This window comes from Charadrius vociferus, unplaced genomic scaffold, assembly GCF_000708025.1.
Source record: "Charadrius vociferus isolate BGI_N301 unplaced genomic scaffold, ASM70802v2 scaffold600, whole genome shotgun sequence".
Lineage (NCBI taxonomy): Eukaryota > Metazoa > Chordata > Aves > Charadriiformes > Charadriidae > Charadrius > Charadrius vociferus.
This window is the reverse complement of record NW_009646404.1, coordinates 1,249,139-1,267,871: the sequence shown is the minus strand read 5'-3', so window position 1 is coordinate 1,267,871 and position 18,733 is coordinate 1,249,139. Positions and strand designations below refer to the sequence as shown.

The following is an 18,733-nucleotide window of genomic DNA, read 5'->3' as shown; positions in this document are numbered from 1 at the left end:
CATTTAAAGAGGTTCGTACTTGCTACAGGTCACTCCTCCCGCAGCAACACAACCCCTTCTGGGTCTGTACAGCCAACAGAGGGGAAAATTGACCCAGGTTAAAAACTCATCCCCACATTTTTAAATGGCTGCGTGCCATTTAATGATTTCCCAGCATGTTAGAAGCAGGAGTATCATTCCTACATGAATGAAAATGTAGTTTTCTGGGGCTTTTTTTTTTTTTTTTTTTACTTTGTTTAAAGAACATTTTATCATTTACTTTCAGGAACAGATTTATGTGAATACAAAGTAAAAAAAATAAATGAAAGCAAACTCCTTAAACTTTTGTTTAAAGAAACAATTTGAATACTGTCCATGTTACTTTTGGCTATAATATTTTTTTCATTTCTATTATAATACAACTTACATATTTTGAAAAAAAAAAAACCCAACCAAAAAAAAACCAAAAAACCACACAAACATGAAGGTCTTTAAAATAAAAGACCACCTAAGTATCAGCATCTGAGTTATGTGTCAATGGAATATTATATTTAGGCTACTTAAGAAAAGTAGAAAAGAAAAATTTGAGGGACCTCCTTGTTTTACAGGCCTTTGCCAGAGGTCTCAAGGGGAGAGGAGGAGTACCCAGCTTCACTCCACAGCCCCACCATCTCCCCTGCTCTGCCACAGCAGTGACCCAGCTCTCTCTATTTCACAGCTGACTGGAGAAGGACAGAATTAAGGAGAGGAACGGCCAAGACATAAGTCAATTTAATGTACAGAGCACAGGGAATAGAAGGTATTCAAAAGATATTAGATAAATTGGCAAGTTGATAAAAATCACCAACACCATATCAGATTCCATCAATTTAAGTTGTTACCTATATTGAAAAATAGGTAACTCAGATCAGATGCCTTGCCCAATGTTTTGATGCATACGTCAACAAATTATGATCAAAACTGAATTTCACAAATACAAAGAAGTCTTAAACAAATCAATTTCCATTTATTCCTTTTCAAATTTCCCAGTTTAAAAATAATTAAAATAACTGAAAATGACTAAGTCTTTGCAGGGGGGGGGCTATTTGAGCACACAGCTAAGAATTTGTCAACAATTTAATGCATAAGCACTTAGCACATTTCTGTGGTCTAGGTACTGCAAAAAGCTTTGAAATAAAAAAAAAAAAAAATTAATCACATACCACGGTGTGTGTAAATACTGCCCAAATCTTAACTTTTTGATCTATCGATATGCCTTCTGCTGCAACTGGTTCACTCTAATTACTCTTTACAGTTTAAAGCACAGTTCAGCCTACACCTGAGGTGCGCTGACAGTGATACGCAGAAAACAACCACTTTGTTGGCTTGATAATGATGTACTGGCTGCAAAAAGTAGACATAGAGTACTGGCACTACTTAGGGACACATACATCCTTCAGCCTTCTGTACACAGCATTTAAGCTTTTTTTTTTTTTTTTTTTTACTGTCAGCTTAAGTGGAAAGTACACCTCGCTTGAAGAGATTTTTAATACAACATACAACACCCCGTAAGATGGTCAATGAAAGAGATTCAGTTTTCCTACATTACTACTTCCATTCACATACAATTGCTCCTCTCGGATTAAGTAAAATAATTTCTATATGACATTCCACAAGAGATCCAAACGGAGTTGCAAGTAGCATGCTTAGGGCAGTACTGCAAAGCAGCAACATTAAGATTTTACTTTCCTAATTAAAGCTACTTTAAGACAAAGTGCATATTCTAACAGCATCCAATGGACTTGCAGGTAATCGAATCACTGTCGACTATAAAAGAGTGCAACTAATAAACAAACTACTTTCTGCCAAGCCAGCCCCTAAGCTACGACACGAACAAGACTTCACAAACAGTTTAAGAAAATTCTATTTCTCGTATATTCTATGCATTCATTTCCTTAGCAAATACGGTAATTCCTTCTACTACGATCAAACTAAAGAGAAATCTACCAGATAATACAGTTATACTAAAGAATACACAGAGTTTACATTTGTACGTTAATTTCAAACTGAAATTAATCTGAAGTGCAACAGAATTCCCTTACCTTCGCTTCCCTAAGTACCACACAGTAAGTTATATAATTTATCCTGTCCAACATTTTCTGGTGAACAACTTGTCAGAAGACTAAATAATACATTAATATTTCAATATGGCTACTATAAATTCCAACACCACTTAATCATCATCTTAATATTTTAATTTGTTATAAACAAGCTGCTTGTTTAACAGAAGTTTGTTCTGCACACCAGTAATTTATTTTGAATCATATTAAGGCAGAAAGATAATATTAACAGCCTTACAGTCTATCACAGGTTATTTACTGGACTAGTAACAGCAAGTTTACAGAAACTAATATTAAAAACCGATAGATTTTCATAAAGAACAAACCTGCTGAAAACCCACAAAGCAGGGGATGGTGAAGTTACAGTTTACAGAGAGATTCCAAAGAAAGACGCTTCCAACTTGTGTTGCTTTCCCACTCTGCAGATTTCATTAGAAAATGGAGGAGAAGCATGGTGTCATTTTACTGCTCCAGGAGTGCTGCCTGCCAACTCCTCCTGGAGTAGGGGCCCAGTGACTTAAACTCCCCCTCCAATAAAAAAAAATGGCAGCTGTTTGAATAACTTTAGTGCAGATGGAAAACAGTTTCTCACTCGCACAAAATCAGCGTACAAAGATCAAATCGTCTACTAAACCACACAAAGAACAGCACCAAGCTGTCCTTTAAATGCTGCTTCTTGCTGCTGCTGAAGCTGACCTCTTAAAAATGTATTGTAATGCTCTCTCCCTGCATGTCATGCCCCAAAGAGTTGTCAGTGCTGGAATGCTGAAGGGCAAACAGAGGAAGTCTGGCTTTCAAGCTGACACACGTAAGATGTAGTGCTAGAATTTTCGTTGTGGAAAAATGGCCGCAGCTGTAAGCTCAGCTAGCTGATCTGGAAAATATCTAACTGTTTGCCAATTCATTAACCCCTGAAGATCCGCACAAAGGTAAGCCGTATGCCATTCCGACGGGTAATTTTAACAGCAAGCATTCGTGATTCTGTTCGGTTTTGCTATTTGCTTTCAAGATTTAAAAGCTAACATAACAGTTTTTCCAATCAGTAAAAGCATAGTTAGGTAAGCAAAACAAAAATCCGACAAAAAACAGAAGAGTTAGTGTTCTCTGGCAATTTTGCTTCACACAGAAGAAAATGAATAAGAAGTTTCCAAGGTGGGAAATATGAGTCAAAGATTTCAATTCCACACCCAGCTATTTTTAAAAGCACTTTCCGTTTCAGTGGTTGATTCAAAGTTTATTCTGTTCTGCAAGAAAAGTAGTACTTTATGCCTCTGCCTTCTACAAAGCAGGGGAATTCAGAACTGGAGATTGACAGATGTTTTCAGCTCTAGCTTGTACTGTTTCGCAAAGCACAAAAGCATTCAGAACAACTAACCACAACACTAGCACCAACATCAACATCACTGTTCAAATTTTATGAATTACTTCACTCGGGTATTACGTGCATACATTAAAGTGTCTGCAAGAAGATATTTCATCTCATAATGAAATCGCATTCTGCAGAATTACACCATGATTACTGAAGTGAGCATAGACAACAGAACTCCAACATTCTTCTTAAATAGCATTTACTTTAGTGCTTGGCTTATCATTAGCTACTTGCGGCCACAGCACGGTTTGCGGAGTCCTGTTTTAGGAGAAATTCAGGGTAAATGGATTGATTTGTCTGTCTTTAATAGCACTGACCTTAAACACAGCAAAAATACATATTTTGCCAAGCCAGAAGGAATACCACAACAATTGACAATTCTTACAATATTCTCAACAAATAAGGACTTTTGAATGACACTTATTTTTTTCCCAAAATAGTGCTACAAGAGCACTTGGAGGGCACTTGTTGATGTATGAATTTGTTATGCTAGCTGCTACATAAATAGAGAAACATTCCACTTAGGAACTAACTAATACATTCATCTCTAACTCCTATGAACTTTCTCTTCCCTCTTTTAATAAAGCCAGATGTATAAAACTAGACAGGTTAGAATATCTGAAATCCACAGGAATGACACACATGCATTTTTAATGACGATACTACAGGATTAAAATGCTGCTTCTACCAGAAACATTTATATTAGCATCATCTTCATTACTTCCATTCCTAAACCTGAACAGGAAAAAAAAAAAATCAGCACTATTTACAGGCACAGTAGTAACTACTTCAGCTGGTACAAAAGCCATTTCTACCTTAGCTAAAACAACATTATGGAGCCATCTAAACTACGCTTAAAAACAAGAAATAACCTCCCTACCCACCCCCACCACTTAACCAGCTACTTTTCTGAAAGAAGGAACATAATTCTGAATTATTTAGAGATCCTATACTCTTGTATTTTATCTTCAGCTCATGCACAAAATAAATTATTTAAGACATTAACGCGATGGAAACTTGGAAACTAATGAAACATTAATTTGCATCCTGAATACAAGTAGGCAAAACTGTTGAAACAATGAAAGAGCTATGTGCAACATAAGCAACGAATTTGTTCCTATAGAAACCGTTGCAAAAAGTTGCCTATCTGAATCTCAAAATGTCTGTTCTTCTTCAGAAGGACTGCCAGCTTGCGTTTGACAACTCTAAATTCCTGTTAAACTTCCTGAAATACCCTTTTAATGATAATGTAACATTAAAGTTGGAACTTAATACTTCATCAGTAAATATCAAGCCTCCAAGGAGGGGGAAAAAAAAGAAAAAAAAAAAGAAAAAAAGATGTACTCTTTCTTTCAATTTGAAGATTACCATCAGGTAGCCTACTGAGCAGAATTGCTGCCCTCCCATCTTCGTGCTATTTTTAGCCATTTGCTTTTGCAGCCTCGTCCCTGATGTGACGCAGGGATGCCAGTGCAGCATAAGTACATAGGTCAAATGTTCATCCAAAATGGAGGTTACTATTTACAGCAAAGTATTTTATCATTTTCCTTCTTCACTATCTTTTCAGATATATTTTATTACTTCAGAATAAAACCAAGCAGTTTCACAATTCTTTAAACATGGTAGATTATCTTAGAAGCCTTATGGCAGGAATATACAGAAGAAAACAAATGCTTAGCCTGTATTTCAATTGCAATTCCATGCACTGCTTGAAAAAGGGTGCTTTAAAAAACAGCTAAAGAGTATTTATTAAGTAGAATATTCTTCCAGAACTTTTAATAAGTATCCAGTTCTGTGCTTAAGGACAAACATAGAATTCCCAACTGATTTCAGGGACCAGAGTCGGGCTGGAAAGGCCAGGACCTACAGCCAGTCCAGCAAAACCCACAGGATGGTTCCACGTATAGAACCTAAACTTCCATTACTGACATCAGCTATAGGAACAGCGCACTAACACATTCACGTAGCCACCATGCTCTGGCAGCTCCTTCTGCCTCAAGCCATCAATAATCCATAGCCAAAATATCAGCCTCCCCTAAGCAGCATGTAGAACTCTCCAAGATGCAGAACGCAGGCTGCCCTCCTTCCCTCCGCACAGCACCATCACACACTGACAACCTATTGGTCCCGCTCAATCTGGTTTGGATTATTTTTTTTTTTTTCCCAGTTAAACACACACACTGAAGTAGACATTGCACTTAAATAAACTAGACGTAAATGTGTCTCCTGATAGCTGGTAATTGGTACTGCAGTCCTCGGCAGGAGAATCAGTGCATTTTTTACATGGAGAACCTGCCTCCTCTATTTCAACCACACACGAACGAGGATGCTTCTTCAAACACACACCTCAGTAATGGATACTTTCATTTGTTTCTCTGCCTCTTCTCAAGCGCAGTATGTCCTCTACAATCTTACTACCTTCATGCCAGAACAGCACTTCAAACACTTTTTGATTTTTCCAACAGTAATTGCATCTCTGCTAAGCAGGGCTTCCGAGCTCCTCTTTCTACCACTGCTCGAGTAAGTGTTAAATTAAACCCAATGTTCCCAGAAAACAGGGATTCAGCAAGCACTCCACATGATCACTTATGCAATTATTACCCACTTCCCAACTAACAGGTTATGAGCTAAAATTAAAAATAAAGTGAAAAGAATCTTTTCCCCCCTTTATAGAAGCTGATTGGAATGGAGATCTGTATAAAACCCACAAACATTCAGAATAACTGCAGTGTTCCCAGTCTGCCACTGAACATCGAAATTACAGCTTTCACATACTGTCATCTTGATCATTTTGTCAGGATGAACTCTCCACATGCAATAGTTAGTTAAAACTAGACATATCAATTACTTGTACTATCAAGCATTCCCAACCTCAGTTGCACTTTGAAACATCATTTCAAAATATTCTAGCAGATCCATTACGTGGATCTATACATGGTCACACTTGAAGTGTTAGAGTGTTTGTACACTTTCCAAACAAAGCAAAAAAGGGGAAAGAAAAAAGCGAACAAGGAAAACAACTCAAGGCATATGATGTATATGCATGGTGCTGCATAAGTAATTACAAAAGGAAAATCGGAAGAACTGAAGACTCTAATCGACCCTTAGCCATTACTCTTATTGTCTTGTGGTCACCGTTTGAAAAAGTGCAACTGAAGTTTCAAGCATCCCACCTTTTAGTTTGAGAAGAGCTTTCAGATGACCTATTTGATTCAACGGATTTAAAATGCAGAAATAATATACAGCATAGAAATAACTCTAAAGTAACTTACCTTTGATTTTTTGTTCAATGGCCTAGAACAAGAAAGAAGAAGTGTCAGTGATTTGTGCAGATAAGAGAAAACCCACATGTGCATGAGTCCTTTCATAAAGCAACATTAGCTTTTGACTTTCCTCTTTTAAAATATTTTAAAGTTATTTAATTATCTACTTTAGAAATGTCTCTCTAACCAACCCATGCCTATTATTCCTTATGCCTAGAAAGCTGTTTAAATGTTAGAGAAGACAAAATTAATTTGAAAGATAACTACATGAAACAGACTGAATTAAACTTGCAAATTAAGATGTTTGAAGTGAGTTAAAAACTGTGCCTGGAAGCAAGGAACCTTCACCACTTTTATCGCAGCATACAGCAGGGGAAGAGGGAGGGACCTAGAAATTTGAAGGAAGAAAATAAATGCAAAAACTTTGAGGCTTTCATTTCCAAGATTCAACTGGTTACACCTGTGACATGGCCAAGATGAGAGATCTATTTGAATAAAATTTTATCACAGGATAAAAATGAGGAGAGTTAACATTTCTTGTAAGGAAGTGCAGTTTTAACTATAAAGTGAAACTGACTTCATGAAGGACCTCCTCAAAAGCACAAATCATAGTTTTTCCTATTTGAAACTAGAGTTTTCTTAATCATCACTTTTAAAATGCACTATTGCCAAAGCAAAATTAGATTTGTTTTGATTTGGTCGCTTTGGTAGCTGTATACAACCCTTTTTAATTATGATATTGGCTATATTCACAGCATGCAATAAATTTGTGATAATACTTAAGCTATGATTGTCTATAATTAAATCCTTCAAGAGAGAGGAAAAAAAAGAGAGAGCTCGTGTGAATGCAAGAAAAATTTATTGATTCACTGATTTGATGTAAGACTTGGTTAGATTCAGACATTAGCACTGTTAGGGCTGACTACTGAAACTTTATTAACGACTCTTCGGTGCCATAGACTCATTTCTCTTAAGGAAATCAGGAGTACATTAACAGAAAATGTCTCTTTTTCAACTTCTTAAGCTGACAAATCCAAGGATATCTACAAAAATTTAAGTTATACTGTCTGGTAGTTCAAAATGTAGACTCTTGCTCCCAAAAAACCTTGAGCATAAGCTTTTCAGTTTTTTTGTTTATGCTCTTAAAGAAATTGCTAAAAATAGGTAAAGACTGCAGAATATCTTCTGAAGAAAATCCACTCTACTAACAGTAATGCATCAGCCCCTGTAATTAAGAAAGCAAAAATAATGCCAATGGCTACTTACACAAGTGTATAAAAAAACCCGTATCACGTTCACTGTCAGTTTTGCTGATCTTACTACTTACTGTCCTTATTACTCTGACTCCTCCAATACCACCTCATCTTCCAAAAGGCAGTTGCTGTACTCAGGGCCACTACATAACACTACAACTTTTCATCGTGTTCTTTGTTCAACACATCTGGCTAAAAAAAATTATTCTGAAGACCTGGGAAGCTTTGTATGCACTTCAACTCCAGGCTACTGTATGCACAGCAGCTGGCTTTGAACGAAGCATTCAAAACACGTTTTTATATGATCATAAAAAGGTAAATGGAACACAACAGTTGGTGTCCCACAAAAGCTGCTCAGCATCAGGATGAAAACTTAGAGAAGGTATGTTCTGTGCTAAGTATCATACCTCTAATTGCTGCTGTTCTTTTTCTACTCCTTTTAGTTCCAATTATTAAAAAACTACAGTATATATAGAAACCAAGCATTAGCTTTTCCTTCCACAGTATTATTACATGACGCCTTTTCAGTTCTTGCCATGCCTATACGTGTGTTTAGAACTTACTCTGGAGAGCTTGTAATCTCACCCCTCCTCCCCGACTGGGACTTGAGTTAAAAATCAATTGATTGGCTTGGCACTTGACCCATGAGCAGGAAAATGAGATAACTTAGAATTTTTCAAAATTTTTTCCTGTTTCTGACTATCCACAGCACCTAGAGAGATCAGCGAAGAGAAAGGGTCACAGGATAAGGCTACTGACTTCTTTTTATACTAAGGTGCTATTCTCTAAAAGAAAAACAATTTGAATATGTCAGCTATGGACTTCCAAAATATTGTGCACTGTTAAATGCTTCAAAATTTCTGCTAGAGAGCCTATGGCTGATAATACAAAACAGTACGTCCTTAGGAGATCAAACAGAAAAAGTTTGCTTACAAACCAGAAAGAACAATTTTGGTCAATCTGAAACTACTCATGAATATTAAAAGAACATAAAGGGATTCTGCCTTCCTTGTGACCTACATTAACTAGTTTTCATTTTAATCTAGAATCAAGCCACGTCTGTACTAGGACTTTTTTCCTTTTTTTTTTAACACCAAAGTTAACTGGCAGTTGTTTCTACCATGGTTTTTCAGAGGTATATTCTCTTTAATCTAGACCAAGTTTAAGCTTCTCCAGGAATGCAGATGAGCATCCTTGTGGCATGCTACTCCTTTTTCCATCAAAGCTGCTTAAATTCCTGATACATGAAATCCACACACTCAACATTTTGTTACTCTGAGAATGCAGCACATCAGTAAAGACCTGTGGCTTCTGAAGAACAGTCTAGCAGGTGCTCCATGGCAGGAGAAAGTGCAAGCAAAACTTTCAATTTTAGGCAAAGGCCTAATCTCTTAACTTTCAAAAAAATATTTATTCTTTTATTTCTTCTAGAAATTTCACTCTCAAACATGCTTTTCAAACTCATGAAAAAACTAAATTTTGGGGGAGGAAGTCAGCTATGAAGAACCACTTGTTTAAAAGGTTCAAGTTCTACAAGTAAACCAGCTCCTTTCCCAGTACAACTTCTGATTAAAGAAGAGAAAAATGAGTTATAAATTTACAATTGAGGCCCAAAAATCATTATGCAGCTTTGCAGTCAGCTACTGAAAAGAACCCCTCATTCTGAAATATGAACAAATATCTCTTGTAGGAGTACCCCTCCAATACTATTTCATGTAGATTTGTTGCAAGATTAGACATACCTAATTTCATACAGGTGCACAACAAACACCTTCATTTAGGCCAACAAACAAGGAGAGCTGACTACTGATTTTTTGACTATATAATAAATATCTAGCAATAGTCAATAGAATCAAAGAAAAACTGTTAAGCAGGTTCACTTTGCTACCACCAGTTAGCAAACAAACCTGAAATGGATATGTTTTAAAAACAGATTTATAAGCTCCTTTCAAGCTTAGGGTCAGTACTAGAATCAATGGCCATGATTAATATCTTGTCAGTAAACAGGAATTCTGAAGTGTTTACAAGCCTTTCTGTTTTGTTTCCATCCCAGAACACTTTTGCTGTCAATATTTTCATTTTTGTCCACCTTCCCTAATACAAATTGTCTTATGACACCTATGTTTCCATACTGAAGGATAAGAAGATATATTAAAGCAAGGATACCGTTGAAAGCCACTATCTTAAAAAAGATGGTAATTTTATTCTACTAATAAATGTACTAACACTGAGGAAGTTTTCAAACTTGAAACCGCTTCAACTGACAATCAGGAAAAAGAACGGTCATCTCAGAAAGAGTATTTAAGCTCTGAAGAAACAGTACACAAAGCCAATTAAGAGGTTCAGTATGTCAGTTACCACTAAGTAACTGACAGTACATTGAAAGCTTAAAACCATAAACTAAAAAGAAAACACTTCTGAATAACAGCATCTAAAACAGTATTTACTAGTGACGAAACAAAAGTAACCCATGAGCACAGGGATTTATTTTTTAACGTTCAACATACCTTTTTTTGAGCAGCTTCCTTCTTCTTCTTGTCTTCTTTTCTCTTTTTCCTTTCTTCCATCAACTGTTCTTCCTCTTCTTGCACTAAATCCCTGAACCACACAGTTTGTAATTAACTCTCCCAAAATATAATCTGTACACACTTAGATTCATTTTAGAACAATTATTTCACAGTGACACAAAAGGAGCTGGGGAATTTTACTTCTAATTGGATAATATTTCTATAGGGACTATGTACTTTCACTGCAAATCACAAGTGACAAAACTTTAAGAGCAGATGCAGTGTCAAGCTACACGGAAGATTTTCTTTTTTCCAAAATTTACAATGAAGGTTTAGACAATAATTTGATTCAAAAGCCAAAGCAAATTCAGATGTTATTTAATCTCTACCTGCTATTGTGAATTTGTATGACTGAGCCCCCCCACATCACATTTCCCCACTGTCACACGCGATCAGCTCTGACCCAGCATGGAGTTTGACTACGCTCAGCACAAGCCAAGCAGTGGGCTCATCCCCAGCCATGCTCACCCTTTTCCATCAACACCAGTGCCTAGACAGCCATGCAGCAACTTGCATCAGCTCACTGATCTTAAACGCCACCTCTGCCAAGAAACAACCAATATATACACATTCTGCTGCCTGAGCAGTGAGCTAATTCAACTGGCTGTGTATCTGTATGACATAAAGGACACATGAACTAGCAGGAACATGAACTGAAGAGCATGGTCAGACCAGAACTTTCAATTGCAGAGCTTTCAATTTTAGAGCACATTAAACGAGTGACAGAACTGTAGCTTGACAAATGTGAAAACAAAACCTGTTACATTAATTTAAATTCACTTAACAAAGTTTTACATGCTAAAACAGAAGGCTTAGCAGTGACACCACTTTCCAGATTACACTGCATTCTCTTAAAAACAGAATTCAGCAAAGGCAAGACAAAAGAGAGAACATGGAGAGTGTGAAAAGCAGAAAGAACTAAGGGCTTGCAGGCATATTTGCAAGCTATCAGGGTCAGTAAGAACTAATATGTGAGACAAATTTAACGATAACAAAACCAAACTTTTCTTAAAGGCCATGCTTGGAAAGATGAGAACGAACTCCACACAAACACAACTGACAGAAGAGACTGTAGTAACAGGCAGACAAAAACACATTTGGGCTAATCGTGCAAAAAGCTCGTGACAACATGGAACGTGCAACGGAACATCAGTTAGTTGTTTCATACACAAGAATAAAAACAATTGCTCACAGAAAGATGAATTCTCTTTAAAAAGCAACAATAAAGCTGACTATAAAAGTGGCAACAGTTTGCTTTTGTCAGAACACTGCAGGACAGAGGGAGAAGGAGCCTACTAATATTCAGTCACTTCAAAGTTTGAGATTCAGAGCATAAAGCATTTTTGTGTACCAGAAAGCCTATTTGCTAGACTCTTCTTTGCTATTTCAGGGTCAGGAATGCTTCTGAGCTCAAAAGCTTGGATGCTTTTGGCCCATAAGCCCTGACCATATAGTCAGGTGGACAAGAAGCTTAAAAATGTTTTTCCAGATCTCCTTCTGCAGCATATATCTAGGTTACAACACACAACCCTATGACGTCCTGAATCTTAACACTAGCTCCACCGCACATCTACCCTCTCGCTGGGTAAACCACGTCCTTCAGAGAAGTCCTAATTTCTATGATACTTTGAATAGGATGTGGGAACAAACTCCACACATTTTGACTAAGTAAAGGAAGAAGACACCAAATCTACTCTTTGAATAATCTTCAGAGATTGGTACAACTCCTCTGTTAAATTAATGTTTCATATGCAACTGGTGTTCTTCCACATCTGTACACACTTTCTATCTGATCAGCTGCAGCTAAAGTAACAAGAGATGCTCAGATTCAAAGCTGCTGTGGAGAGTTCTGGACAGTAAAATTTATTAGAGTCATGTAGGTTATTTACTGTTGCAAAAGAAAAAGCCAAGAAACACATGATGTAAGGGAATTTACACCCCTGTTTATGACAAGTGGTCTTGTCTGATGTCTATCTCCAAAGTTCAGCTTTGAACATAAAAAGCACTGCGTTATCTTTGCCATGCTTTTCACGTACTAAGCAAGGCAGAACCGAAGAGATTTCATTACACAATTACTTTGAATGTATTAACATCTCCTTTAAAAAAGTTACCCTCATTCGATGACACACGGTTGCACATACATTATCAAACAAAAGACACCTTGTTATACAAAACTTTGTGGGGGAAATGAACTAACAATGTCAATAAGGGGAAGTCATTAAGTGGTTTGCTTCTGCCTAGAAAGACTGGGCTTCTTTGTAACCCCAAAATACCTACAACTACAAACCTCCAGTTTCAAATAAGATTATAGATGTGTCAGAAGCAATGCCAATTGAACACAGTAAAACACAAGACACTCCGCAAGTATTAAAATTTTCATTACTTATTTGGATATATAAATAATGGGCTAATTCTACTTTTAACACAGCTTAATTCCCTTTCAAAATGAATGCAAGCATCAGTTTTGTTTTTTTGGGGGTCTTTTTTGTTATTGGGGGTTTTTTTTAATTTTTTTTTTTTAATTCCACATGTGACTTCCAGTTCCCAGTTGCCCAGTTCCACTGTGGCAAATTCATATAACTTCCCCACTTTTTAATTAGACAAAACAGCACTCTTTCAGCACCTGCCTCTCTTACATAGGTGATGCCAATGTAAGTAATACTAAACAGCAGCTCATCAGGTCTTCTCCTAATGGGAGCCAGTGACTTATTGTATTTTGCATTCTGTATAATAATGCCATTCTTCTGGAAGAGGTGAATACCACGCTATTGCTGCCCATTTGAGTTCTACCTTTAAACTTTAAAACTGTTCTTTCCTCCTGTTGTGAGATTCTTCAGCAAGATGTTGAAAGTGGTTCTCCTCCCAGGAGGGACAATGCCGTAATAACGATACTGATATTTAAATTTCAAAGCTTGTAGCCACTTGGCTATTATTAGTTTCAAATAAAAAGAGATATTATAGTACTTTCACATGACATTCATTGTGGAAGAAAAAAAACCCAGCAATACTTAAAAATATTTACAGGGCATAGAAACTTCTGAGACCATTAACATTAGCACACCAGACAATCATATGATTGCATTTTGGGTAACTGAAGCGTTTTTCTGAAATCTACTTTCATTACTATTAATACTGCCAGACAACAGCTATACTTTATTCTAGATGGTAAAAATCAGTTTGTCTGGAGGGAGGAAAGTTTTATATTCACAGACTTTACAAGTATTTCGTTACTTAATGACAAATACCTTTTTTGATTTCTCTCTGTAAACAGAAAACCTTTGGAGCATGGCTACATGTATCTGTACAGCAACTAATACAAACAAAAAACAGTTTTCATCCCTACTTGACTAGATCTTTGTTCTCACTGCAAATCTGACTTCATCCTCTATTTGTATCTTTTCCCACTGCTCCCTTCTGTTGGAATAACACTGATTTATTGCATATCCAGCATCCCTTTACTCCTCTACCACTTTTAGGGTGACTGTTACAAGTACCCATCAACTCATGCTGCATGTGTTAACAAAAGCCGTCTGACACTGCAGGTATTTACCAGAGGCAGAGCAGCAGCATGTGTTGACAATGAGCAGCCAAACAATACCAGTATTCTTTCCACCATACATATTCAGTAACGTACTAAACAGACCACCACTTCAAAAAGTTTCCACGGAACAAATTAGGCCTTTTAAGATTTTTCTAATAACAGAGAGCAAGCATTACTTCTTTCTTTTTAAAATAATTGCTTCTGATGTATTAAGATATGAAAAAAATATATATATCTAAAAACGTTATTTCTGAGACCCCTCTGTATTTCAGTTGCACTGCAAGACAAATCACAAACCATTAAACACAATGTGGCTATTTTGCATTTTATCATAGCTTTATCATCTGGCCGCATGATTCATTTAGGACTGTCTTACTGCAAAAAGCAACCTTGCATTTGCAATTAGGTCTCAAAAACTGCTTCACGGACAACTAAGAGGTTAGTCACGTAACAACAGGAAACAATTACAGTCGGCCAGTTTCATTTAAAGGAACCCCTTGGATGCTTTGCAAATTTGAGGTAACGATTAACCTGCAGTGACATCTGTGCACTATAAAGGAGACATGTAAGTCAGTTTTATCCACTACTGACTGGCAACTTGAGCATCTGTAACCAAACTGAAGTTGGTAACACTGATCCTCAGTTTGAGTTAATTTGGAATAGTCTGATTCTTGACAGGTAATTTGAATCAGTAACCAATACAAGAAGCAAGTAGATCTGAAATCAGTCTAAAACAAATAGCTTCTATATATCACAGTTCATTTTTGATAGAATACACAATTCATTTCCAGTTGACTTTCATCCAAGGAAGAGTCGCTGATTTGCTATTCAGGAAGACAGTATTTCCTGAGGTACCACTCAGGTAAGAGTGCTAAGAGACAACTAATCCAACAGATAAGGCCAAGTACCATATCTTCCTTCTACGGCCAGAAAAAGTCATGTCCACAGCCCTTCTCCTCTCACAACCTCATTGCCTCTGTGCATAACGCACAACTACCCTGCACGTGTGCCGTTGGGCTGGCACCTCCCAAAGCCCGAGTTCAACACCCATGTTCTATGAGCCGTTCTCTGCCCACTTTGTCCCAAGATCACCCCAGGAAAAAGCACTATCACAAGCAGGCTGCGCAACAGGAATTCCTGCCACCTTCCCGTGACATCCTCTTTCCCAAAGGCTCTTAGATCTGAGGAGGGAGCAAGGTAAGATCTAGAGCAATCATTCTGAAGCAGCAGCCTATCTGGTTGCTATCTGTCCTGGGGTCCCCAGTCTACCCAGCACTGAGTGTGCATGTCAGTGTGAAATGGGATGAGCTGCAAGACTTTAGCAAGAGATGACATCTGGAGAACAGGCTGTTGCTGTCAGACACAAGTCAACCAGTCTGAAACATGCCCCTGCTAGGCTGTGGAGCCCTGGGGAAACAGTCCATCCCCCTCTCGACTGCCACCCGAATTAACTGTCCTAGCAAGCTGAACAAGGTCTACGGGAACAGGTTAAACACCTCTGGTGCTGTAAGTGTATCAGCACTGCAGGTTGGTACGTTACCTAAGACTGTCTACTAGAACAAAAGGTTATTTACAGGATTTTTAATAACCTGAGAAGAATTCTAAGAGTTAAGAAAGCCACTAGTGCCTTGTTTCGTAGAACAAATTTCAGTGCGTCACATGCAAAAACTACATTAACTAAAAAATCATTCTGCTTTTCGAAGAAAGCTATAGCACTTTAAAGAGCAGGCAGAATGCAAAATAGTATTTTCACAGAAAAAAAAGTAACTTGTCAATCCTGCTGTAACTACATCAACAAGATTACATTTTATTTTTAGAATACAGATGCCAACAACTAACATATCAGTATCTCTGGAATATTCCAGCCACAGCATCATTTTTTTGTTTCCACACAGACACTATAAAACTCCTAAATTATGACACTGTGATCATTCTATTTTCATGTATTTAAGAAAAATAGATTTTAGATTATAAAGCCAGCTTAGAACACATTAAAAAAAAAGCCCTATGATTAGTATCAGGCCCCTAGGCAACCCCTGAAAAAAAATTACCCACCTGTAGTACGTAACATGTTTCTAAGAATATTAGATTACCACTATAACGTTAAATCTCAGTGACTGGAAAAGTAAAACTAACCCATTGTACAACTAAATAACAGCAACAGTACAGCCCCTAAGCCCATGTTCTTCACTGAAAACTGAATCTTTTGAGGAAGGTAGTCCTATTACCACTACCCTCTTACATAAACATAAAACCGAAATACAAATTCAGATTTGCCTATTAAGTCATCACAGTCTCAAGCAGAACTCCTGAATTTCCATCTCTGACAGCTGAAAGCGCAAGTTTCCTTTATTCTCTCTAACACATTAAGACACGGCCCTCTCAACAGACAGCAAATGATAGTATTTATGCATCAGATTCCAACACCCATTAGAACATGTAACAACCAAGCTATGTTTCTAATGCTACTCCTCAGAAACAGAAGTGTTACGTAGTATTTCCCATTTATCATCTTAGACTTTAATAGCCACCTATTCCTGCTAAGTACTCAACACTTTATGCTATTCTTTGTGTACAAACTATCAGCTGCTTCGCATTACTTTACAGCACATAACAAGAAACACGGCAGGAACCCAGTCTCACAGTAACAAGACAAAGCCAGAAAAATAACGAGTTCTTTTGCCAGGCTTTTCCCTACCTCTGGGTAGATTTAATCCATCGACCTTGTATGGTAGAAGTGCTTGTAGCAGCACACTTGGTCCATAAGCTGGCCAAATGAAAAGCAATGACTGAGAATTCAGATTCATAACATGAATATATAAACAGACTTCTACTATTTCCCCTATCAGCCATCCAACTTTCACTAAAACACATGTACAGGGAATTTCCCTTTCCTCCTGTATAATTGGATTAGCTTGCCCAAGGTTAAATTGTCTTAGCAGAAATGCAAACCTTATTTTTCAATTTAGATCAACTGAAAATAAAATACCCACGCCATACGAAATACACATTTGAGACTGGAGCAAAGGCCTTCAGTTTAAATGGCTTAACTTGAAAGGTGCTTTATTTTCAAGTGAGACCAAATGAAAATGGATCCTGACCTCAGGAGAGACTGCACATTTGATGGCCCTGAAAGCATCCAAGTAGAAGCTGCTATTATCTGCGTAATTTAAAATAGACTGAGGGTCAGATAAATATTTACTGTTATTTACTTTAGAAACAATTTTTTTCTCCAATTTCGTGTACCTCAGCACAATTCTTGTTTGTATAAGGGGAAAAAAACCCAAGAAACTACCAAAACACTTTACTCAAGCCATTTGAAAAAAAAAACCAAAACAACTACTTTTTAATCTTCAAGGACAAGTATCACTTTGGCAAGTGCCTTGCGATTCTGGACAATTTTTGATATGAAGTCTTTAACTTCATTACTATCACAATCAACGTGCCATTAAATAAAGAGCAGCTACATTCTTACTTCTACAGTCAGCACTCACTACTACTTCTTTGTCTTAAGTTTTAACAGTGCTAATTTTTTGTATGGCTCCATTTGTTATTTGCATTACAAATTGGAAAAAAGCTGTCGTGCTCAAAACGTAAACATTTCAAGTAATATTTACATCAAATCATATTTTATTTATTACTTTAATTCTTGAAAAAAGTCTTATTAATCTGTAATTTCAAAAGCTCCAGCTTGTCATTGTAAAAATATCTGGGTTGAAACAGACATATATATCCCCTATTATTACGTTACAGAAGAGGAGAATCAAGTATACCTGTATTTTCCCTAGAAGACATACTGACGATGCAGTAATTACTGTTTGTGCAGCATGCTATCTTTGCCGTTATAATATATAAAAAGGAAACATGTTATGCCACAATGAAATTATAATTCTAGTCACCTCACTGAGGAAATTACGGTTACAAGAAGAATTTTGACACAAATTAAGATCTAAGACACAGCACTGCATTGTTATGATTTGATCGCAGTATTTATCTCTGAGTGAGAGCATTTATTACTCGCACACAGCAAATTTCAACACCGAAATGAAACAGGTTGCCATTCACTGTTAAAGCCAGTTACCGAACATTCACCGAAACTTAGCTACCTATGCAACAGAATTGCATTTTTGGGGTTTTTGGATTCTTCAAACTAGCACTAACAGAACTGCCTCTCGACAAATGCTGCTGAAGATGCCAGCACTAGCACAGATGCTCACGTAGAGAGTTTGCTAGCCAAGCAGACACCTTCAAAAAACACTTTCAAAGCACATTAAAGTCACACTGCCCCACAAGATGGTGCTAGCACATTTTTAAAGACACTGCTACCATCGCCAACAAATGCTTGTAGAAGCCTTGAGGCTGTGAAGAGATTTTCTCCCAAAGGTATTGCATGTTCGGGGTCCTTTGAAACACTTCAAACGCTGCAGACTGCACTGGGGGTTTTGGTGTCACTGCTACGGCCCCCCATGCTGTGGAGTGAGCAAGCACCACACTGGCCACCAGCAATGGCGCGCAGGGGGTCACACAGGGCAAGCACTCCGCCCCTGGACAAAGGAGACCAGTTAACCAACCAGCCAACCTCTCAGTGGCCCTGTATTACTAACTGAAGGTAAAAAGATAACTATGGATTTTTACCTTCTACCCATACACTACAGGGAGTAA

General features: G+C 37.4%; 1 protein-coding gene across 1 annotated transcript in view; it reads right to left on the bottom strand.

Annotated features, from left to right (window-relative positions):
* Window positions 1-18,733, bottom strand: part of TNRC6A (trinucleotide repeat containing 6A) — a 117,399-nt gene that overhangs the window by 30,115 nt on the left and 68,551 nt on the right. The window contains exon 5 of the mRNA XM_009895166.1: window positions 6,720-6,741. Within this exon, the coding sequence (XP_009893468.1) occupies window positions 6,720-6,741 (22 nt within the window). The remainder of the gene's footprint in view (window positions 1-6,719; window positions 6,742-18,733) is intronic.